General features: G+C 40.4%; 2 protein-coding genes across 4 annotated transcripts in view; one reads left to right on the forward strand and one right to left on the reverse strand.

Annotated features, from left to right (window-relative positions):
- The window catches only part of LOC110061959 (uncharacterized), a 25156-nt gene extending 16046 nt beyond the window's left edge, over window positions 1-9110 (forward strand). For both annotated transcript variants that reach the window (XM_089286140.1, XM_089286147.1), the window contains 6 exons: window positions 2496-2634; window positions 4058-4123; window positions 4829-4900; window positions 5264-5696; window positions 6179-6577; window positions 7613-9110. In XM_089286140.1, the coding sequence (XP_089142266.1) occupies window positions 2497-2634; window positions 4058-4123; window positions 4829-4900; window positions 5264-5696; window positions 6179-6577; window positions 7613-8811 (2307 nt within the window). In that variant the 5' untranslated portion in view covers window position 2496 and the 3' untranslated portion in view covers window positions 8812-9110. The remainder of the gene's footprint in view (window positions 1-2495; window positions 2635-4057; window positions 4124-4828; window positions 4901-5263; window positions 5697-6178; window positions 6578-7612) is intronic.
- LOC110061949 (N-acetyl-D-glucosamine kinase-like) lies at window positions 9009-19214 on the reverse strand. 2 transcript variants are annotated; one of them, XM_020768813.2, is made up of 10 exons: window positions 19150-19214; window positions 17600-17684; window positions 16951-17049; window positions 15974-16115; window positions 14927-15037; window positions 14095-14207; window positions 13615-13702; window positions 12772-12872; window positions 11552-11642; window positions 9009-11043 (listed from the first exon to the last, which is right to left on the reverse strand). In XM_020768813.2, the coding sequence occupies exons 1-10, from the start codon at window positions 19191-19193 to the stop codon at window positions 10862-10864; spliced, it is 1056 nt and encodes a 351-aa protein (XP_020624472.2). In that variant the 5' UTR covers window positions 19194-19214; the 3' UTR covers window positions 9009-10861. The 2 variants fall into 2 exon arrangements, with proteins under 2 accessions (XP_020624472.2, XP_089142282.1); XM_089286156.1 differs by lacking the exons at window positions 9009-11043; window positions 11552-11642; window positions 12772-12872 and having other exon boundaries at window positions 13220-13702.
- Window positions 19215-25490: the final 6276 nt, after the last annotated feature.

The raw sequence follows: 25490 nt of genomic DNA on the forward strand, positions 1-25490 counted from the left end.
CTCGCAGTGTAGCTGCGAAAGAACTTCAGGGAAATCGAGTGTTTTTTTTTTTTATCACGAATTACAAACGCACAACATCTAAACCATCGGATGCAATTTGAGGTCGATTTATGCGAAACAGCAAGGTCGCGTAACATCAAAAACCGTGTTCTTATTGGTTCCAAGCTTGAAATAAGTACATGTGGCCACTTGTGGATATCCTTCACCAAAAAAAGGGTTGAACAATAAAAGAAAAACACCAGTGCCTTAAAAAAACAAACGGAAAAAAAAGCCGACAATTCCCGGAATCTAACTCTGGTCCACTATATTGGAATGTGGGTGCTAACCATAGTAACACGTAAGAAACCTTGCTTCAAGGGGGAAAGATACAAAGTACTTCAGCCTTATCTCAAATTGACCAGCAAATATGCGAATTATAGCTAACAAATATGCGACTGATAGTCTCTTAAACTTCAAACTAGTTTTAGTGTGGCTAGTACACAGGGAACAGAGGAGTCCTGTTTGTCCTATTTTCCAGTTAAATTCGCAGTACAGTTGTAGCGCGAATCAATTTTTTGTTAATTCAAATGACCTCAAAGCCAAACTGTGCAAATGCGATCGTGTTGCGATGATTAAATCTACCACAAATAGACATATAAAGCTTTTCGCGAGAACTGTTGTGTGACTTTGCGATGTGATAACTCGTCAGCCTATTTAAGTGTCAAAGAGTATCAGCTTGAACAAGCCCCAAAATTTTTGTCTTTGGGCAAAATTTTAATGTTCGGATTGCATTTCAGTTCGTGAAGTTCTATCTAAATCTCCTCGCTCCTGCTATGCGGGATTCCTCTTCCAATGCGACTTATGTGAGTTTGTCCTCAAGGCTGAGCAGGATTTTCTCACAGTGGATTCCACGCCCGTGGTTGAAACTTATAATCTGGCGTAATCACGAGCCTTCTAGAGGCTCGCAAGACCGCGGTGTTCCTTATTAGAGACTTTTTCGACAAATGCTACGGTGGCCTGAACGGAATTGCTGGCTTTGATTTCCGAAATTTAATTGCAGGAGCTCAACCATCCAGTAGTAGTACCATCAATATGTAGAGCGGATTTCTTCTTGTAAATCTTTCCTAAACTTCAAACTTCGAACCGGAAATTTACAATAGCAGCTTCCAGCAACTTCACCTCTGCCACCTAAAACGTTCCCATTGCGTATTACAAAAGACAACATTTGGACTTATTTAGAATTAACTGTTAATCTAAGATTAGATTTTCTGGGTATAATGAACTATACCCAGAAAGCAAACAAGACAAGTTTCCATTTTTAGTGCAACAATCGCAGCTAGACCTAGTAATGTAAAACGATACACGTGCCCGCAATATTGACGAATACAGTGATTTAAGGAGCTTTGTCTACTGGTCAGCGGAATTATTCCAAAACGTTAACAGATTATGGAAGGACATCATTTGCATATCATTTGCATAATCTGCATCATTTAGATTGCTTATGCAATCTCCGGGTTAAAAATAGGTTTTTGCCAAAAATCTCCAGGTGTCAATGAGTCAAGGTGTGGTTTTGGTTCATAACAACGGCCGCAAAGACATGCGCGTTCGCCTGTGTTTGGAATACAGATCGCCGATTTAATACAGCTTTTGAGACAAGAGAAAACAAGATTGTAACATACAGTATTGCTTCGAATTGGATTCGACTTTAGTTAAGGACTGGCAAAGCGAAGGCCGATAACATCACTGCAAAGCCTTGGGTAAATGAAATATTCAACGTCGAGTAATTAGCCGTTTTTACACTAGAGCACGCATCCTCCGTCCAGAAGGATAATGCGTCCTCGCCGTTTTTATACTAAAGACGCATTATCCGTCTGGACGAACTTGGGCAAACATTAGCAGCTCGTCTGGTTATGCGTCTCTAGTATAAAGACGGGCACGAGACGTATTATGCATCTAGAAGAACTATACTTCGAAATTCGTCTTGAAAGACGAACTAGGAGAGATAGTTCGTCTAGACGCATAATACGTCCTCGTGCCCGTCTTTACACTAGAGACGCATAACCAGACGAACAAATGTTTGCCCAAGTTCGTCCAAACGGATAATACGTTTTTAGTATAAAAACGGCCATTAACTCGAACATAGTAAATAAAGCTGCATGCGCACGTCTTTGAAATTGTGAAAGCTTTTCAGCTTCTAAATGCATTTCTTGGCTTTATCTTGAATGATAATGAATCTCAAACGAGGCGTCTTCAAGATGTTTTCATTCGGCCTCCTTTGGTTGAGACTTTTATAATCAAACCGCGCAGGATTTTCTAAGTGACTCTCGCCCGTGGGATTTTTGCATATCAGTGATGGGAGATTTCCTCGGTTTGTCATTTGTAATTCAATTTAATAATTCGATTAGGCGCAATGTTTATTGGGGAATTTTCTTTATAAAATTTATTGTTTCGAGTAAATAATTGATAAGTGTTTTATGGGAGCTACGCTAAATATGTATATTATATTTTTTCCTCAGAATGATGATTTTAAAGCGCTGTTTTATGCGGCTTTTGTGCCGTCATTCCGTCTTTAATTTAATCTGTTTGGTGGCTGTCATGTTATACATCTTCACTTCGGTATCTTTCCCTGTCGAGTATCCACGATTTCACAATAAGGTAAGTATTGTATTACTTTTAAAAATAATTGCGTTCGACGAAGTGGAACGCAAACCTAATTTTGACCTGTGGCTTTTCAGAGTTGGTCTCCCTGTGCACGGTTCTAGGCTGAAAAAAAAAACCACATTCCTGTAAGGACACCAAAATGGCCACCCCGCTTGATTTTTGCAGGGGCATGTCAAGGCCAGTAAACTGGTACCGTTTAATGCTAAGACATGTGATAAGACATGTGGCGAACATGTGAGTATGTGAGCAGGCTATGTGAGCTCGTCTTTTCGATGGATCTTTTTTTTTGACTTCTTTCCATTCAGTCGCCGTACGCCTCGCTATTATGTGCTCTCAGCGTTAGATTTTGGCGAATTTAAACGCTTCGACGGCAGCATTTATCGCAATCTGAGGGAATTGTCCTTGTTTATTAACACGACTTGGCTTTGGGATGATAACCGTGGGAACAGCTACATTTTGATTGCATTTGTTGATTAGTTCCAGTCGCGACAGATAGCTCAGTCTTTATCCGGTCGAAATTTTATTGTTTGGAATCGGTGGAAAAGTACTCTGAAGGCAAGATCCATAAGACTACTTTATTCATCAGGGGAAATACTCGAATTAGTCGCGAAACGAGCACGCGACTGCAAATGCTAGCTTAGAATAATGCACGTAATTTAAATCTTCTATGAAACTTGAGAGACTACAGAAACTGGCAGCGTCACGCAACGTATCAACAAATCGTGACCTCTTCACTAGCATGGACTTTGACACTATGCATATCTGACTGTAAAACCTCGGTTGCTGCTGAAAAAATGTTGATTTTAGCAATAGACAAAGGTTGAAAGTCGGCTAGTGAAATCATTTATTTACGATATATAATTATATATTAAAGTGAGAGCGTCGAACGCACTCTCATAATCTCTGATTACTACTAGTTATAATTACAAAAGGGCTCAATCGTACCCGCGGAGTAGATCATAGTTACATTAAGCAGTGAACAAAGCAGGCTTATGACTCCAAATTTTCGCGACCACGAAAGCACCACTGAGCTTTGGAAATGAGCGCCATATAAAATCATGTATCGTATTGTAACAAACGTTACGAATCTGGAAGAACGATCAGTTCAGCCTATATTGCGACGGATAATTTTGTACTATTCTCTTGCTGGAGATTGTCATTTGTATCTTCACTTTACCGCAAGGTGTTGTGCGAAGTTTTTCTTACACGATAACAGAAAAAACAACAACAACAGCAATAGCAGCAGAAACAGGCAAACAACACAATATCTGTCTTCGTATCTTCAATTGAAAAACAGGCATTCTGTGAGGTTTTTTTACGACTAAACCGAAACGAAACAAACTGCATAATAGTTATACCGTGCTTCAGCTAGTCAGACAAATAAAATAAGGAGTTCTTTGATCATTTGTTTCAACAGGAACTTGATGAAGCCAAGGGTTTAACTGGATTCGTTAAGCCCCATGGAGCCAGCGAAATTAATAAGGCAAGTGATTATTCCGCATGGCCTTTATAGATCTGTTCATGTCACAAGACAGTGAAACTCACAAATACGAAGTGAGTCATATGACGAAAAAGTGTCCTCATTATTTTCCAACAGCCGCCATCTTTGTTCCGCCATCTTGGATCTCGAATCTTTACAAAACTGACTCAGTTAAAGCCGACGAAGAAAGCAGAACTGATGTAAAAAGGGTAAAATTTATTGCAAAATGAGAAAAGGCAAATTTGAAGGTACGGCTGTCATGGTAACTTCAGGTTCAGTGAGTAATGCCATGTCATGCTAAATTGTTTCCAAAAATCGTTTCCCAGGTCTCCAAATTTGGATTTTTTATCACTTCGATTTTTTTAAAGTTACAAGCGTTCAAAAAACATATTATTTTCCCTTTCTTATCCTGCATGAACTTAGAGGAGCTCAGTCACGATATTTTGAGGGTTTTTTTTGGCGACGTACAAAATTACCTTTAAATTGAAGAAAACCTGAAAAGAGTGGCTTAAGAAGATAGAAAAACACCACAGTGATAATAGATAATACATAAAGGAACAAGGATGGTTAATTGAGGATTGAGAAGACTAACACGGATTTCAAGCGACGAACTTGAAAAATGTAGGCTAAACTTTTCAGGTTCCCCAGACCGTAGCTTTTTTAACGTGCTTCAACTGAACCACTCTGTTGAATTTGATTTTGTGATAGGACGAATCGAGAAAGACGACGCAAGAAGTAAAATCATCACAGAGCAGCGAAGAAGAGATTTTATACATTGAGGTAATGTAACGATGAATCGCTGAGATTTCAAGTTGTCTAAATAGGACTGGATATGAAAAAGTTTAAAATGAATTTTCATGTAAGAAAAGGTTACAAATTACTATTGTCTTATTTAGCGTTTCCCGTTCCGCTGGACAAGGGTAACGCGGACTTAGGGAACAGGACTGGTGAGCAGCCGGAGCGTCCTGCGCTTGCGCAGAGAAACAAAGTCCATCAGAAGTTTTTCGTTTGAATTTTAGTTGTCTTCTCCGTTCGCTTCTTCTCTGTCTTTTCTTCTTACTCTTTCGTTAGCATCATTTCCCATGTTTTTAACATCTTGTTTCACTTTATTATATATGCTTAACATCTTTTTTTTTTATCCAGGAGAAACAAATGGATCTTTTCGGTGGGGACATCCAGTGTAGTGGAGAAGAAACTTGTCGTGATTTTCCACCTTCGAGCACAGAGCAGGCGAAAATTATCTGTAATTCCTTTGGTTCACGCTGTAAAGGATTTGTTTATACATTACAGACAGGAAGAATGTGCCTTAAACAAGAATTGACGGGTAAAATGATATCTTCACCTGCTCACTCGCTGTTTATAAAGAAAGCCTTTTATCGAGGGCAACATGAGACCTGCGCAGTAGCATTGAACCAGTTCCAGTCCTCCGCTGGCGAATGCCGCCTTCCTGAAATGGATCCGAACGACGAGGACGTAAAAAAGCTTATAGGGCAACCAACACCACTTCAGTGCCCAGGTGTCCAGCTAACGCGTTACCGGGGAGGAATCTTGGAGCTAACTGAAGAGGCAAATAAAGGTGGGATATAGTTATCTCTCCTGGGAATCATGGATAAAAGTCGTGGTTATCGTTCATTATCAGTAGAGTCGTCGACAGTCAGTCAGTCAGTCAGTCCGGCCGGCCCGGTCCGGTTTGTCGGTTGATCGGTCGGTGGGCGGGTGGGTGGGTCGGTGGGTCGATCAGACGGTTGGCCGGTCGCTGGACCAATCATTCGTTCCTTGATTCGTTTGTTCCTTCAGTCATTACTTATGCAAAGATTGAAGGGACACACAGACATCAAAGCAAAGATGTAGATGGATGTTAGGACAGTTGAACGTGAAATATGGACACTAACACGACAGACACGAGTGTCCCTATTATTGAGGAGTCTGTATTATAAAGGCGCCCGGGAAAAGGTGTATGTTCATTTCCATTGTTATTTTCATTCAACCCGACGTTCGCTATTTGGTTACTCATTCATTAATTTATTTTGCCTGTGGTTTTTCCCTCTATTTTTGTAGCTGGAAATATTGTATCCATGATGTATCAGCCTATATACCGCCCTAAACAGAGAGACTGGGGATTTGAGCTGGGAAAGGAGATCAGCCTGCAAGCACAAGAGCGCAAATTCGAACTTCAGTCAGAATTCATCCGCGTGCAACTGGCCACTTCAGAGGGCGCCAAACACGTAGAATACCACGCCCAAATCATTCCCAGAGCCCCGGAGCAGGCCAATAGCAAAGCAGGACTCCCATTGAGTGTTGTCATCATAGGGTTTGACTCCCTCTCAGCAGTTCATTTCCAAAGAGCTCTACCAGAAGTATATAAGTTTATGACAGACGAGTTAAACTCGGTGTTTCTTAAAGGTTATTCCATAGTTGGAGATGGCACTACGCCTGCTCTAACGGCATTGATGACAGGTCAGTAATCAGAGCCGGCCCGAGACGCTTTCCTCACGCATGATACGTTTTCTATTGAGGGGGGAAGGGGTTAGGAACAAAACAAAGCTTTGCAATCCAGCGCAAAGATCACTACCCTAAAAGACTCGCACTAAAGATTATTACTTTTCACTTATGTAATGTTACTGATATCTTCTCACTCTTACTTGTTATTGAATGAAAAAATAATAATATAAGTTTGATAATGAAAATAATCCATGTTATGGTTTGCTGGGAGCCGTGGGTGGCGCAAAGCTTGGCGTGCGGGGAACGGGTTTAGAGATTTACTCTATTAATCAAGATTTGCGATGTTGACCAAAGCCGTTGACTTTTGTAAAGTTTTAGGGCAAGACACTTTGCTCTCACAGTGCCTCTCTCCCCCTCTGGGCCGGGTTGTTCAAAGCCCGATTAAGCTTACCCAGGATTAGCGAGAAGTCTGATTTCAATTTTGTAACTTTTCGGTGAGGTTTTCTGTTTATATTGTTTGTCCTTCAGTTTTGAATTTGAATAATCTTAAACTGCACAATAAATAAGCTATGAAAAACACTTCTATACAAGAAAAATTGATACTTTGGTTTACTTTTAATCCTGGGTTAGCGTTAACCGGCTTTCGATCAACCCGGCCCTGCCAGGGACCCGTTTCTCGAAAGCCCCGGAAACTTTTCGGGCCCGCAAAGCCATTTTTGGCTCGTCTGTATCTAAAAACGGAGAGGTGTACACGCCTGGAACTCCTTGTATGAAGAGAAACTTTGTTCATATTAATATGTGAATAAAACAGATCTGTAAACATAAGGCTATAGGGTAGCTAGCCAATATTGGTTTAGCATTCCAACCGGGGGGGGGGGGGATTTTGGGTAATCGGAGAATAGCACCTGCCAATTAGCAACCTTACATTGATCTTAAGTATTGGGACGGACTCCATCTTTTACAGGTTATAATTTAAGCAGTTGACTGGTTTAAAATTCTTTTCACAACTTGTAACACTACGCCAATGGTTTTTCATCTCTTCCTCTGTAGGTAAATTTGAATCGGAGCTTCCCGAAGCCCGTCGGCAATTTCCTGGTGCAGCACCTCTCGACCGCTGGCCGCATATTTTCAAGGACTTCAAGGAACACGGTTACTCAACACTATTCAGCGAGGACTGCCCGGCGTTTGGGGCATTTAACTACCGACTGCACGGTTTCACAGAGCCTCCTACGGATCATTTCTCGCGCTATTTCTGGCAAGCAGCTGGTGTGACGTCAGCTCATTGTGTTCGCAGCCAACCTCAGCACCAAATTCACTTTGATTACATCAAGTCGTTCTTTGAGGCTTACAGACAGCAGCCCAAGTTCGGCTTGTTTTTCCTCACAGACATCTCGCACAACAACTTGCAATCTATTTATGCGTGCAGTAGTGACTTTCTCGCATTGTTAAGAGGTTTATCTGATGGGAACGTTTTAAACGACACGTTACTTATTGTTATGTCGGATCATGGCTTTCGCTACGGCCAGACAAGGGCTACGTTTCAAGGCAGATTCGAAGAAAGGCTTCCGTTTATGTCTCTGACATTTCCAAAATGGTTTCAACAGCAACATTACGATCTCATGGAGACTATCAAAGAAAACAGCAACATTGTAACCTCCCCTTTTGATTTACATGCCACTTTCAAACACATGCTCACTTATCCCCAGCCTCCCGTTGACTTATTAAGAGGAGAGAGTCTGTTAAGCTATATTAATAAATCACGTCACTGCGAGAGAGCTGGGGTGGCCGAGCATTACTGCCCATGCGTACAATGGAAAGAAATTAACACACGCTCAAGTCACGTGCAGCGTGCAGCTCAGGCGGTTGTTGATCACGTGAACAACTTAACTGCGTCAGACCCACTGGGCTTAAACCTTTGCTCTCGTTTACAGCTACACGAAATCTCGGCAGCCTATCAAAAACTTCCAAACTTAAAAGTTGCACAATTCATCGGGTCGTCTGACATACACGGAAGAAAGCCAATGTTTTCCACGGGTTCTGGCACAGTTGATGAATGCTTATACCAAGTACAGCTTCAGACTGTCCCCGGAAACGGGTTATACGAAGCTTCGGTGAATTTCCAAGATGGTAAATACCGGATCACGGGTGATATAAGCAGGATAAACCTGTATGGTGAGCAGCCCAGATGCATTGTGGATAAAAGGCCTGATTTACGGAAATACTGCTTGTGTAAGGATTACCAAGGATAATAATCTAGAAATATATCTGGCCCCTCCCTAGCGATCTGATTGGCTGACTCGTTTAAGATTTCGCCAGTTATCATTTCTATATTTTTTTATAAAAATAAACGAGACAAAAAAGGAAAATATTTTCTAACATATTATCATATCTAATAAATTAACGATTGCTTCCATATTTTCAAATATCGTGAACAGTTTCAAAAACCTCGTTTATAAACTGTTTATTTAATGACAATAACTGAAAGCTACAGTATTTTGTATGTGCTACACATTAATTGATTTCGGAATTAAAAATCAGCAGCTAGAGAGACAGAGTATTTTTTTCTTGTCGTTAAAAACCCCTGCACAAAAGAATCTAATTTAAGGACAAAAATATTGATAACCGTGATAAACAACTTTTATGTTTTTTCCAGTGATTAAGCAGCCCTTTTATTTATGGCTTTTTTCAGCGGGTTTCGGACGAAATTTCTCATGACACAAATTATATGTTTGTGAAGATCTTTTAATTTAGAGTCTTGTAGTAATTCTAATGACCTTAAAAGTGTCCATACGACCTGCAGGGTTTTTGTGGTTTTGGTATCTCTATAACATCTAAAAATGTATTCAAACCAAAAAAAAAAACAAAAAAATTAATTCCGATGCTTTTTTTGCCATGAAATCAAGCTTTAAATTTCCCGCTTCGGCCACGCCCAATAAAGTTGACCGCGTAATGAAAGATTGGTGACGAATGACGTCACTTCAGGAACGTCTCAAAGCTTCATGCTTTTATTTTGCTTGCCTGACAACCGCATTGTTTCACCAACTTCAGTTTGTTTCTTTCTTGTCGACGAAAACTCCTCACCACTACTGAAACAACAGTGACCTGAACTAGCAGGATTTGGCGATTCCTGACTTGATGTCACGACCCATTCAGAAACCCAGACTCTATGTTTGCACTGACTCACGGTCAACTTCATTGGGCGTGGCTGAAGCGGGAACTTTAAAGCTAGATTTTACGGCATTAAAATGTCGGAATCCAATTTTTTTTCTCTTAGAATACCTTTCTACACATTATAGAGATACCAAAACTACAAAAACCCTGTTGGCCATATAGGCACTTTAACAACTTGGTGAAATATTTCCCATGCAAAAAAGACCAATTTAAGGTGGGACTTAACCTAAAAACAGTTAAAAACACACCATGTTTCAAACATTTTTTCGTAGCTAAGAATCAACTCCAAACCATGGCAAAGTATACATTCTTAAAAAGCTCAAAGAGCAAAGATTATGAAAAAAATATTTGTGTACCCTATAACTGTATTGTAACCTGACACCGACTGATTAAATCTGCCACCTGCTGGGGAATGCCAGGGCTTACTTGAGAAAAGATAACTCCTACTAGAACTGATCAAAAGGAATAATTTTTACATTTTACAAAAGAAGACAGACAACTTGCTGGGATAAGCATAGAGATTTTTGAAAAGTTAAAAGCACGTGAAATGATGACCAGTTAAATCTGATACAGAAAGTCTAGCATACGTTTCAATACATAACTTTGACAGAATGCACTGGATGGAAAAGTTCTATACCCACAGAACGTACTAAAAACAACAAATCCTGAAAATTTTAGCTCAATTGAATAAATCCTTCTCAAGATATCTTTTCTAGAAGGCGAAAATAACTCGTTTTGAGAAAACGAGCTTTAAACTTACAGTAACAGTACTTGTCAAAATAAAACTTCAATACCTTAAGATTCGAGTTCCGTAAAAGACAAAACTTCGAATTTTTTTCAGAATTTTAGGTTAAGTCCCGCCTTAAGGTAGGCTATAAAAAATGTTACTCTTTCTTGGCAACAATTTTATAGTTTCCCTTTACGACAATCAAGGCAAGGGACGAGAAGACCGGAGAAGAATCGAACGAGGCGGATTTTGAAAGATGGCATCGTTATCCGTGGTGTAATTTCATTAGGAAGTCGAAGTTATCACAAAGTTATCTCTAAGCTTCGGGGAAGGGTGAAGTTCATATTGTTAGTCTTTCGGATAGAACAATCGTTAGTTAGTTCGCGTTTTTCATATATTATTTAAAATTCGTGACTGAAAAATTCATCTACCATCGAACCATAATCTACAGGAAGCGGGTGGTCAGCGGTTTTTGCTCCCAGAGCAGCCGCACCCACGGCAGAACTTTCACGCAACTTAACAAGTGAAAAGCGCTTCACTTGGACAGCGGCATTGCTAGAACACCGAATGCCTGTTACAAATCCTACGAAGAAAATAAAAATGAAAGAGCGAATTAAATGTGACGTTGGAGGGGGGAGGGGGAGGGAGGGAGGGAGTTGGTATTATTCATTTTTTTCTAATCAAAATGTTGTGCCACGATGGTGGGCAGATTAAAATGTAATTTGAAATTAGCTGTCGTCATCACTTTTTTGCAATTCTACTGAATATGCCATTTTGCTAATGCCACGTGATTAATTGCAGGTGGGATTTTCCCTTATGTACAGGATTATGTTCCTCATGTTAAGCATCACAAAGTGTCATTTTCATGTTACTTCAAATTTGCCAGAGCTTTGGTGACTTTTTACGATTAAGGACACCTTGTGATGCCTATCGTAAGGAGCATGCATGCGCGAGTCATTAGCGTGCAATCCTGGACGTATCTGGAAATTTTACGGGTAGATCCTTCTTGGGGGCGTCCTCGCCAGGAAAAAAAAAAACAGATCTTATTTTGGTCAAGATCGTTCATTTATCAACGCGAACCAGTTCCTCACCATCTTTTAGCAGATTCCAGCTTTGCCACACGGCACCGACACAAATAATCTTTAGTCCTTTTTCACCATTCAACAAAGCGTCCTGACATTCCTGTAGAATGAAAATATCCTCTCAATAAAGAGTAAGAGAAGTGAAAACAGAAAGCAGAGCCTGAAGGAAAAAAGAGACGGAAGGCGTATCGCTATGAGGTACCGACGAATATATTACGCTCGTCATCTCTCGTAAGGGCTAAAACTACGTGACTCAGAGAGAGCTACACCGCATGCGCGGTCGCTGCATGTCGACGACTAAAAACGACCCGAAGACGGTCGGGTTTTGGAAAACATTAAACATGCTTTCAGAAAAAGATTCGTATCAATAAGCATAAGTACACTGGACGGCTAGTATGTTGACCTATCATAAGGCTTTTTAAAATGTCATTTTATCGTCGGTTCGGTTTGGTTTCGAGAAACACTTGGGCCACAGTTACGTGTTTTCGTTTGAAAACGCATACTTTCTGATACGTTTTCTTCTATCGTTCACATTAAATCCATCGAAAACTCATAGATTTAAAAGCGTTGTTTAGAGTGGAGACATTTGATAAAATGGCCCTGTCGTATCAGAAAAGACAGCAAAAGCGAACGCAGTGACGTCATTCAATAACATGGACACACGCGTATGACGATTGTGGTGTGTTTTTAGGATAGCAACGTTTTTCTGTCTTTTAGTGTGGACGAGGAAAATGCTTAAAAAACGGCAGTGTGGACGCGAACATTTTGATGCGTTTTCAGTACAAAAAGGCGCTCTATAGATGCTTGCCCGAAAGCGCATCGTTTCCAAAAGGCGTTAGGGAGTTTAAGTAGCCACGACGCAACGCTCAAGACAACGTCGATTAAAAAATGAATAAATTTTATATTTTACCTACGAATCTCGTAGTACTCTAAGGTAATTTACTTTAGTTATCACTGTCAAAAGTATCACAAAACTGAATCCGGGACACAGCGATAAATTTGGAATAGTAATTTAAAAAATTAGCGTCGTGGTTTACGTTCTCCAGACAACGCAGAATTTGGTCATTTCACGTCGTTGTTTTGCAGAGGACGGCAAGGAAATGTACCAAGAATTATAACGAACGTACACAGCCATTCTCTTGCTCATTACATCTTTTGTTTAACGTTCTCATTGCCATTGCCGTCGTAGTTTTCTTAAACTCTCTTTTATCATGTGGTCAGGGCCGTACCTTATCCATATGTTGAACAACAGCTCTGACATGTGTCCCTAAAATTTCCCCAGCCTGGAAAAACAGGTGTTGACATAAAGGATCCTTGGCTTCTTTTGCACCTGTAAGAAATACCAAAAGAACAGGAACTTGTAAAGAAATAGGAATAGTAGCCGTGTAAAAGCTGAACAAAGACGTTTTCTCACCAAAACTACGACAATTGCCACTGTTCGTCTGCAATCTTAAGTGTGAATGCAAGAAAACCTCAGGGATTCTGAGAGCGAGGTTGCAATGGAAACACACAAGTCTGTAATTTTAAGGCCTCCTCGAGGCGTTCAGTCAGTTGGGGCGCAGCGCGAAAAAGGGAGAGGGAGGCTTGGTGCCAGGCCAGCTAGGGCCTTTTTCCGCCCTGCTTGGTACCTTTCCGCCCCCCGCCTCTCCCTTATTTTCTAGTGCGCCATTAAATTTTCGCGCTGCTCTCCAACTAAATGAACACTTGGGGGAGGTTAGTAATTCTCGCGCGCCTGACTATAGACGAATTTTGACGTCGTTCTACGTTATTCCCACATTCTGCATAGCTGAATTCACCGAATAGAAGCACATAAATGAGAGGAATTGCCCACAAGCCTAGCTTCTTTCGCAGACACTCTTTGGGCTCGTAACGCAATCCTTCTCCCCCATATGTGAGAGAAGGATTTCGTGACGAGCCCAAAGAGCGTCTCCGTAAGAGACCACCACAAGCTGAGTTTGGAAGGAGAAAAATTTCTACGACAATCAAAACGCAAAGGGTGCGAAGAACTGAAGGAGCGCAAGCTCGACCGAGAAGGACTTTGAGAAAGTCTAAGAAATAAGTAGTTATCTCACCAACTGCTATAGTTTTACACAGCCCCGCATAATAAGCCTTGTCAAATTTGGCGTACAGGTGATCCAACATCCCAAACAAGTTGTCTATCTGGTGTTAAAAAAAAAAATAAAAAGAAAATTTTCTTATTAAAAACGGAAATATACATTTTACTAAGTATGAATTAACACTTTTCTCATGTTCACAAAGCCATTCAATTTTAAGCCATCCTTCTTGCTGTTTGGTAAAATTTGCTATTACACTGAAGCCTCGATATAACGAAAGGCCAGGGAACTGGCAAAATATGTTTGCTATAACGAGGTCTCGTTGTATCGAGGTTCTTTTCCATATATTTTATTATTACTGGGGCGAAGAGTATCGTTCGTAATTTAGTATATTACAAGAAATGTACTACATATGTGGCTGTGTTATAGCTTAGACTTTGAGTCATTGCCTCCAAAAAATACTTAATAATTCAGTTAGTAATCAGTAATTTAAAATACCTTGAAATGTTCAAAAACGGCTTTCTTTACATAAGTGATGTCGTGTTGTGAAGAGACTAATCCATCTTCGGTATCGAACACTGTTTTGATGGCTTTGTTTGATATCCACCACGCTAAAAGAATCAAAGCTCGTTAGATTCCCTCAAAAAACACTTATAACAGGCTAATAATAATAATAATAATAATAATAATAGTAATAATAATAATAATAGTAGTAGTAATACTAATAGTCATAGTCATAGTCATAGTCATAGACATAGTCATAGACATAGTCATAGTCACAGTAATAATAATAATAATAATAATAATAATAATAATAATAGATTTGTATAGCGCATATAAAAGGCAGTATGATCAGTTGAAGTCACTTTAACAGGGCTTAATCTTCTCCACAAGAATTTATGTAACGTTCTAGAGGGCTACAATGTCTTGATGGGCCTCATTTCCATTCGTTCATTTCAATTTTTCTTCCTCTCCCTGACACGGATTCGGTTAACGTGTTCACATCCTTGTTGCCATCCAATCCAGACCACAAGATGATTCATTTGGGAGGTTACAATTGAGCAAATTGTCACAGTTCGCAGCTGAGTACATGGTAGTATGTACAAACAGAACAATTGAAACCTCCCAAATGAATCATCACGTGATGTGAATTGGATGGCAGCAAGGATGTAAACACGTTAGCCGAATACGTCTATTATCAAAATCACTTCTAGTTGCTGGTGTCATGGTTCAGTGAAATATTAAACATACATGTGTTGTACCATTTTTATTTCTAGTCATGACTAAATACATTGTAACACATGTAAAATAATTATTAATATTAGCACACCTGATCCTTCATCGCCCATCATGTGACCCCAGCCACCACAGTTGAATGTTTTACCATTTGGCATTAGCATTTGGCAGTTGGAGCCAGTCCCTGATATTAACACTATGCCACCTAAGAAATGAATTCACAAAAATGGGATCAGTTAACTAGTGACATCATCATCATCATCATTATCATCATCATCATCGTCGTCGTCATCGTCGTCATCATCATCATCACCATCATCATCATCATCATCGTCATCATCATCGTCATCATCATCATCATCATTTCCTAGAAATTCCATGATAAATGTAGCTTTCAAACAAATTGTTTGTTGTTTTTGAGAAAAATGTAAGTTGCTAGAATCTAAAAAGAAGAACATCTTAATGGCATATCAAGACATCTTTGTAAGGAGGCAACCCTTAAATTAAAGCGACGGCCAAAAAATTTTTTGGCTCTTGTGCCCTTAAGTATTTGCACCCATAAGAGAAGGGCACGGGGTGGGGGTGGGGGGTCCCATGGGCTCCTCCCCTAGATCCACCAATGCATCTCTCCTCGATAAGCCAAAGAGTGACTAAATCAATAGGCAGCGCGAGGGACAGAATCCACTTAGTAGCCTGACTGCAAGATCCAATAGGCCCTGAATAAGGCTATCAGATATGACTTTCTATGCATGCTGCTTCCATAAGGGAATGCCTTAGGGACCAGGATAAGTGTCTGTTCACCCGTTGAGTGTATACAGTAATTTATAGAGATAATGAAGTGCTTTGTAACGACATAGTGTATGTGTCTGGGAGCATGACGAAGTGACTGCTTAAGATAGGTGTCCGTCCATTACAGAGGTGTCTTTTAGCAATAGATCAACTGTATAACAAAAGATAAAACTAAAGATACAACATCATGCATTTCAAAATGGACATTGTAAGCAGGAAATTCAACATTCAAATGGCTGACTAAAATTGTATCCAATTTTTCAATTGCCTTCTTCTCAATACTATTATTTTGATAAATTCACTGACAATTCATTCTGAGCAACAGAATGCTTAATAACTAACAAGTAACAACCTTGGTCAGAACCAGTTGCAATAGCACCAACAGTGTCACAACACATGTGATACATGTTACTACAGCTGGGGTACTTTGATGTCATCATGGAAATAGCTTTCTGTTGAATTTCTTCCTTCTCCAGGCCACTCAGTGAAAGTCCCTAAAAAAGAGAGAACCAGGTGTATGAATAAGTGTTGAGTACATCTATGAATCTCAATTCGTGGTCCAATTCCTTGCATTGTGATGGACAAATGCTGGACTAACCATGTCTGCATACGAGCCAAGTGGCCCATCAGGCCAATGCTTATCTCCGATTTCTGTAGCATGAGGCATCTAGGGGTATTTCCACTCCCCCCTGAATGAGATGCTAGTCCATTTGCTGGGTTGCCCCCTGGCCCAGCATTAAAATTTCCCGGAACCCAAGGTACCCATTTACACACCTAGGTGGAGAGAGACACTGTGAGAGTTAAGTGTCTTGCGCAAGAACATAAGACAGTGTCCCCCGCTAGGGTTCAGAACTGGACCGCTTGATCCAGAGTTGAGCGCATGGCCTGATGGCCATGGCAATGGCCTAGTGCAAATCCTCTTAGGCCACTGTTAGTCATTTTTCCGTCAAAATGCATATCTCTACTCAGGAAAATATTTAAATAAGGAAACCCTACCCTTACTGGAGGCAGGCGTGATGGGTTACAATAGCATGTATCATCTAGCCAGTGAGAAGCAATACCCCTAGCTGGTTCATCATGCTACAGAAATACCAACTGAAGGCTTATTGTGTAGTTCCAGAAAATATCCATACCTCTCCCCAGTGGAAGAGACTTTTTCCAAGACCCCCCTCTGGAAATTCCAATTAAGCTTAATGCATTTCTAAGTTAGATTTTTCTGTCTAAGAAAACCCTCCACCCCCCAGGAAATTCCAATCCCTTCTGTGAGGGAAGTTTGAATATTTTCCGGAACTGCAGATTGTTCCAAAAGGCTTAAGTGCACTTGCTTACCAAAGAAGCCAATGGCTTATTTATATCAATTCCTGCAGATCTTTTAGCTTCTTCCACCATCTCATTTACTCTGTGAAGACACTCTTCTAGTCCAATAAGCTGTGAGATAAATCAACATTTGTGAATGAATTAACTGTTCAAAAAATAACTACTTTGGAAACAAATTTCTTCCTCAAACATTATTTGTTATAAGCACATGTGCCTGTCAGCTCAATAATTCTGTGCAAGCGTGTGGTTAGCTCTAAATTTAAGTCTGTAGGTGGAACCCTTAAGTGTTACTGTTCAAATCAAAAGTTAAAACTGACTGAACTGTACTTCCAAGTGGCAATGTTTATTATGCTGTACAGTGTGGTTCAAACTCTTCAATCTGTGGATAAAAAACCCAGTGTGTGACCATTCAAAACAAAGCTACTGAGCAGTAATTTCGTGTGGTACTGTATGCTGTACAAGGTGGTTTAAACATTTAAGTCTGTGGTGAAAACTCTGGAGTGTGACAACTCCTGAAGATGAAACTAAATTTGCTTCATTATTATCATTTTAATTGAATTTATTTGCTATTTTATTATAACAAATTTATAGGCACTCTGTACGAAGGAATTATCTGCCTTCGACTACATGACCCATGTACATGTACATTTTGGAATCATACCCAGTGATTTGTGCCTTGTCCAGTACTGCGGCCTACAATTTTTCCATCACTTGATAATATTATTGCTGTTGAACCTGTTCCACCACTATAGAGATATGAAACAGAAGAGGCCCTGTTAGGGTTTTTTGGGATACAGTATTTAGGTAAAAAATTATGACGGATTCCCTCAAAGTTCAAGTAGTAAGCGCAAAACTTATTTACTAAAAATCTACTCATAGCATGGTAACTTTTAGAATACTATTTAAAACAACTCACTTTAGTTCATTTTTCTAACTGACCCTGCAATTAAATGGGGAGACAGGCAGGTCAGACCCTCACACTTCCTGTACCCTGCTCCCCGCTTCCCGCACCTTTATGTCCTGACTCCCACCCATGTCTATCTTGCTCCTGTCCCATGTAAATAAGGAGACTCAAAACACATCCTAGTCATTAAGCTGATCAATCCTTAGGCATTTCTTTTGCTTTTTCCCTTTGTTTTCAGCCTTGCCTCTCTTACTCACGTCTTTTGACAGCTTAAAAGACAACATTTCATGACCTCAGATGTTAACACCGGTACCGTAAAAGGGTTTCCAGTTTTACTGGAAATAAGCCTCAGTTTTTTAGCTCAAGGGTGAATTTTTGTTTTTCTGTCAGCCCAGAAGTCTCAAAATAGGCTAAAAGTAAGTCAAATAACATTTTGGGTTCCTGTTTTTGAAGTATTTTAACGCTTAATAAATGATTCCCACCTTCTTAGAACTCCCACTTCCTGTCCTTTTCTCTCCCGCTTCCTGTCTTTTCCATTCGTGCCTACCGCCCCCTATTTTCCCAGGTTCCTGACCCCTATTCTCCCGGGTTCCTGTCCCCTGTCCCCTGTCCCCTGTCCCCTGTCCCCTCGGCCCCCCAACCGAAAGCGAAGAGCTGAGATTGAAGACCCCAAAACACAAAAATGAAGTCCTTTGAAAACGAAAACAAAGAACACAAAACAGGAAAGAGAAGAGCCCAAAACACGAAAGCAAAGACCTGAATACGAAAAGGAACGTTACGTCGATCAGTCAATAATAAATCCAGGAGAAAACCGTGTCAAAGCAGATAATAACTTCTAAACAAAGGTAAAATTTTAGAAATCCCGACATGGCGAGTGTTCGTGTTCTGGAGTTTGGGGTCTTCGTTTTCGTTATTACCGGGAGTCCCCCCCCCCCCTCTATCTCCCCTCCCCCCACCCCTTCACTAGTCAAAACACTGCTATCGATTCTGATTTCTCCATTCTTTTATAACATAACAAAGGAAACAGTTTGCTCCAAAACTTTGGTCCTAAATCTTCTTCTTCTTCGTTTGCAAGTTGGACTCTTAGACATTAAGCTTAAGTAGACCATGCAACCTCTAGCCCCAAGAAATACAGTGACGTGGAAGGACTGTAGAGACACTTAGAACCTCGTACAGTAGATCGTGATAAACGCTGCACAGAATCACCATAATCAATTACAATCAATTAAATTTATTTGTACACCGGCGTTGGTATCGTTTAGCTATAATTAAGCTTAATCATAAACTCTTAATCTCGGCAAACTTACCCTTCAATTCCGCCAAAATACAAATTGTCTGGGACAGCCGCCATCTTGAGAGATGTGAAGGATAAGGGGACTGGACTGCGTAGTTTGTCACGTAACGTGGAGCGTCACGCAATCTAACAAAATGCTTTTTGACGGGGGCTGAGCCGGCGGGTGGGGTCGAAAAAATGTTTCATAATTCCAATATTTCATCAAATGTTACCCCGCAAGCAGAGCCTTTTCTTACGGTGCATTTGCTTTGTACAAAAATGAAATAAAAGGGGCTCTGCTCGCAGACAGGTCGTGCAAATTTTAGCAAACGCGATCAAACATGGTATCCAAACGAGAAAATGCTTGGTCCGGCCAAACAATTTTTTATCGTGTTCGATCGCCAAACATTTCTTGTTTGGACAGGGCTTTAGAGTATTCGAGAGGAATCTTCCGGTGCCCGCTCCACTCGCCGCTCAAATATCGCGTTTTATAACCCATTTAAATACAGTTTCGCTCGCCTGCAATTGGTTTAAACGCATCACGTGAGCGAATATTTCCCAGCTAAATCTCTGGGCCGGATTGTTCAAAGCCCGATTAACCTAACCCAGAATTAGCGAGAAGTTTGATTTGAGTTTGTAAATTTTCGGTGCGGTTTTCTGTTTATACTGTTTGTCCTTCAGTTTTGAGCTTTCCTAAGCTCAAACTACACAAAACGTAAGCAGTAGAAAACATTTTTGTGCAAGAAGAATAAATACTTCGGTTAACTTTTACTCCTGGGTTAGCGTTAACCGGCTTTCGAACAACCCGGCCTTGGAGAATATCCGAGAATATGCCCCAATTTTAAACTGCGCGTGTTGCGGAAAATATTTGAAGGATAATAAAGACAATAGCCTAAATCTGACTTTTCAAAATATGCTCGGATATTGTCCCTGAACATTCTCTGTTCCTCAAAGCTCACAGGCTTCCTCGAACTACGCTCTCGGAAAACTGCTCACTTCTCGGTACAGATATTGTCCGCCGACAAAAATCTGAGCATATTTTCGCGCCAAATGGAGGCTATTGCTTATATATTCCCCATTAATTTTCAAAACCATGCGTGTTGCGAAAAATATTTGAAGGATAATAAACTCAATAGCCTCCATTTGGCTCGAAAATGTGCTCGGATATTTGCCCAAAGCTCACAGTTACGCTCTCGGAAAACGTTCGCTTTTCGGAACATATAATGTCCGCGGCAATCTCGTTCCCAGAGTCTTCGTTCCCCTTGGACATAATCTATTCCTCAAAGCTCACAGTTACGCTCTCGGAAAACGTTCGCTTTTCGGAACATATAATGTCCGCGGCAATCTCGTTCCCAGAGTCTTCGTTCCCCTTGACCAGCGGTCGGTAAACGAGAGCTCTGGGAGCAACCATTTCAGGCATGCGCCGTAGATGCAGACTACGCAGTGAAATCACCAGAATTCGGTTATATCAAAATGGTTGCTCCCAGAGCTCTCGTTTTCTGACCGCTGGTCAAGGAGAACGAAGACTCTGGGAACGAGATTGTGTCGGTGGACAAATATCCGAGTATATTTCCTCACCAGATGGAGGTAAAGGTAAAGTCTGCATGCGAGCCAATTGCAAGTGGCCCATCAGGCCGGAGCTATCCTGGTTTCTGTAGCATGAAGCGACTAGGAGTATTTCTACTCCCCACAGGATGGAATGCTAGTCCATCGCAGGGTTACCCCCAGCATTAAGTTCGCCGGTACCCATTTATACACCTGGGTGGAGAGAGGCACTGTGAGAGTAAAGTGTCTTGCCCAAGAACACAACACAATGTCCCCGGCCAGGGCTCGAACCCGGACCGCTCGATCCGGAGACGAGCGCACTAACCATAGCCGAGCGCACTAACAATAGCCTCCCACAATGGAGGCTATTGTTTATTTAAGCAATAGACCACAAGTTTTTAGGGTTTATAAGCTGATAAACCAAGCGGGATGTTGGAAGAGCACTCGAGTGTTCTTCCAACATCCCAAGTAAAGTGGTTTATCAGCTTATAAACCATAGAAACTTGTGGTCTATTGCTTAAATGAACAATAGCCTCCATTTGGTGCGGAAATATGCTCGGATATTTGTCCGCGGACATTATTTGTTCCGAAAAGCGAACGTAGCTGAAGGATAATAAACACTGCTTTTAGCTGATTGACCAATCAGAGCGCGCGCATTGGTTTGATTATTATATAAATATTTCGTTAATCCACGTGGACTGCAAAAGAAAGACTGCTCTCAGCCAAGGGTTCTTTAATGCCAAAAGATGAAGATACATATTAATGATATTATCGATTTCTTTTACAGTCACTTACTACACAGTGATATAAAGGGGGAGGAGCGCGGACTCCTTTCCCGAACAGCGGCTGGTAGTCGAGCTTTAGTGATACCAAAATGAGATAGAGTGTTCATGTTTTTATCATTGCTGAGAAAGAACGTGACCTGCTGAAGACGGTAGTTTGTCAGTGTTCAGTCCTCTTCGTTATTAGGTTAACCAAATACCAGCTGTAAGGCATGTACTAAAACCCGAAACAACGAAACGAAACGACCGAAACCACCGAAACGAGTAAAATAATAAGTAAATAAATGAAAAAGTTAAAAAAAACCAACCTTGATCTTTGGCACGTTACTATGGCAGCCTGATCTCGTACCCAGATCCACATGTGTGACATCGTTACATCTCAAACCTGAAAGATGGATGAGCGCAAGGGTGTCGACGACGAGCACGAAGACATCGAGAAAAAGGTGAGTATTTTTCACAGTTTGAATGGCATTCTAGCTCAAACAAGAAATGTAATTTCAAAGAAGGTTTCCTGGTCGTATCGTGGATTCTTAGGCGCTGGCGAATCGACAACGCCGAGCCCAGGATGTACGGAAACACAATCTCAAGAGTATCCGTGAAGAGCTGAGCGCCTAATAAGAAATTACTTTGGGAATTGCAGGAGTCACGAAGGCCTGACGTTAATATGATTAAAGCCTGTCAAGTCGCCCTCGTTTTTCTTTAGAGATATGTATTAAAGAAAGTCCTGGTTCGCACGAAGAATGCTGCAAAGTCATTCTCGAAGAGACCATTCGATTCGTCACCGTCTAAGAATCCACGATACGACCAGAAAACCTTTCTTTGAAATTAGATTTCTTGTTTTAGCTAGAATACCATTCAGAACGTGAAAATACCCACCTTTTTCTCGATGTCTTCCTGCTCGACACGCTTGCGCTCATCCACCACAATTTACAAAACACCTGTATTTAAGGTAATTCCTCTGAAATAAAAGTGACGATAGATTTTTGTTCAAACTTTGTCCACTGAATATTTGTCATATGATAACTTCAATTTTGAAATAAAAAGGGGGGTGCCCATAAGAACACGCATTAAACTACAGTCAATACATTGTTTCGGACACAAATGAACGTTTAAGTTTGATTCAGACAGAAAGCTAAATCCTTGATTAAAAATTTGAACCAAATTTCTTGACGTGGTTACCGACTGCAAAATAAAAAGACCACAGTGTATCTGCTGTTTTCCTTATTTATTCAATTTTTAGCAATAGAAATTAGATCAGTCTTTTCTCACGCAAAGCTTATGATTAGTTAATTACAATGACTAGAAAAAAAATTGGGGTGCCCATCCTCGTTGGTGATCATGAGCTAGAGCCATTTTTCAACTGACAGAGCTCAATATCAAGGCAAATCCGTCATGTTTTCAATATGCGCGTGCACAAGCGCGCGCTAATGACGCCATAAATTATGCGCAGTAAGGATGCGCAATGCAAATGTGAGGAATGACCTTAAGCTAGACTCTAAACAAGTGATCTATTATTTCGCTTAGTAAACCTAAACCTCTATTGGCTGCCAATGAGCTCATTGTTGTTCTAGGCTATTCCGTCATAGGCAGTCAGTTATTCTGCTCGTAAATATTAACTACTTACAACTTCAGGTAGTTCTCACTACAAGGTGTTACACGATAATACAGATTATTATTATTCATTTTACTAGTCAATGTCGGCCACAAGCTTATAAAACATCATGATTCAGCTATGTTACAACTATTTAAAAGAAGTCGACCGTGAAAAAAAAAAAAAAAAAAAAACAGATTAACAGATTAACTATGACTTAACAATTTCGTTGTTGGAGCAGGCAGATACAACTTTTTTTTCGTAACTTGGGAGTAACCTTAGCTAAACGTTTTAAAACTATTTTCGTTCATTAATACATCAAACAATGCAACCGGGATGTTTTGCAAATTGTGCCGTGAAGAAATTGCTTGCTTTGACAATTAGCTATATTGTTATGCAAATCAGTATGGTAAATTAGTGATGAACCTGCCAGTATGCAGAATAGCCGTCAAACTTTCCGCTCGAATCGGCGGCACGCGCAGCAACTCGGCAAAGCAGTCATGTCTGTCCATGCGGTCTTGATAATCTTCCTGGTCTCAGATGTTCTAAATAACATCGATGCAACCTCGTTTGCAAGTCTTAGCTCCGGCGATGGAAACTTCAAGCTACAATGGACCTACAACAACAGCAAGTTGATATTCAATATGGCTTGTAAAACCACAGGCTGGTGTACTGTAGGATTTAGTTCCTCACTCTTAAATTCAAAACACGTTTGTTAAATGCAGTTTATGTAACATTAGCAGCTTGCATCTCCGCACACGGAGCTACAAAACAATGATGCTGTTTTCAGTGGTTCTTTGTTAAAAAAACAATGGATTACCATTGGAATTAAAACAATACATGAAATTGAAAATAAATAAATAAATAAATAAATAAATAAGAACAAAGAAACAGACAAAATTAACGGTCTCAGTCGATCAGTCACGAAACTACGTTTCGATCACTTTGCCTTCCAAAAACCATCGCTACCCTGTAATTTTCACATTACAAAATCTTTCAACCACTTTGCAACCTCAGACATTATGTTTTCTTCGTTTGCATGTTCGACTCTTAGATATTAAACTTAAGTCTACCATGCAACCTCTAGCCCCAAGAAATACAGTGAGATTCTCAGTTTCTCTGGAGTCCTTCCACGTCGTAGATCATCGGAACGCTGCACAGAATCACCATAATCAATCAGTCTATCAATAACATTTATTTGTACACTCGCGGTGTACAAATATGTCTCGCGCTACGTTTTCTTGAAACTTCACGCGGAATTTTCCTTAGCGCGTGTTCGCCATGTTGTTTTTTACAGCGGTTATCAACCACACGGGACCTTCAGCGCAAAAAAAAGTCTAGACAAAACCTAAGTTTTGGTGGACGTTAATCATCTCCGCCTCCATGCCGACTGTATGAAAAATGAATGAGTTGCCAGTACATTGCCCAAATCCATTCGCGATAAAAATGACGGCGAAAAAGCGTTGATCTCTCTCAAAACTCGTTTTCTTGTACCTCGAAACAACTTTTCGCCATACATTTCCTTCTAGCGACTTGCAATGTTTGCCCCCTGACGATCCCAGAGTTCTTTGCGCAAACACGGGTATCCGATTACTGGCAACTTATTCATTTACCTGAAAGTGAGACCCTGCAGCGGTCCACTCGTAAAAATTACATTTTACTTTCAGTATGTACGGCTAACTCACTAACTACAGCCTTGAAATTTATAAGTGAAAACGTTTGTCGGGTTTTTCAACGGCCATTCGCATGCATGAACGACCCCGAGAGCAAGCAAATCTACACGCAAACAAATTATTTCTGCACGTATTCTTCTTAGGGCTACGGACTGAACAATACTTAATTCTATAAAACTTATAACTTATTACCTTACAAAATTACAAGGTTTATAAGACGTTTAAGTCTTGTTCAGTCCATAATCCCATGCCAAGACAAATGTACGTGCAGAAATAATTTGTTTGCGTGTAGATTTGCTTGCTCTCGGGGTCATTCATGCACGCGAATAGCCGTTGAGAAACCCGACCTGCCCGTCTTCAGTTATAAATTTCAAGAAATATTTACTGCCAATGTATTTAGTGAGCACATACCGAAAGTAAAATGATAATTTTTACGAGTGGACCGCTGTAAAGGTTTCACTTTTTCAGGCAAATTTTGCATACAGTCAGCAAGGAGGCGGAGATGATTGACGTCCACCAAAACTTAGGTTTTGTCTAAACTTTTTTTGCGCTGGAGGTCGCGTGTGATTGATAACCGCTGTAAATCACGCGTACTAGCGTTAGTAGCTTAGTATTTCAACTGATGAAGGCTCAAGCACCAGCTGAAACGTCTTGAACAAAACATTAAAAAAAAAAATAGTCAGTGTGAAACCCTTATATTACAATGTTAGCTCCTGACTATCACTACTCTATTTTTAAACATATTTAGCTGTATTGTTATGCAAATCAGTATGGTAAATTCGTG

The sequence above is a fragment of the Orbicella faveolata genome, unplaced genomic scaffold (assembly GCF_042242905.1).
Source record: "Orbicella faveolata isolate gen_17 unplaced genomic scaffold, um_ofav_v1 contig_1, whole genome shotgun sequence".
Taxonomy (NCBI): domain Eukaryota; kingdom Metazoa; phylum Cnidaria; class Anthozoa; order Scleractinia; family Merulinidae; genus Orbicella; species Orbicella faveolata.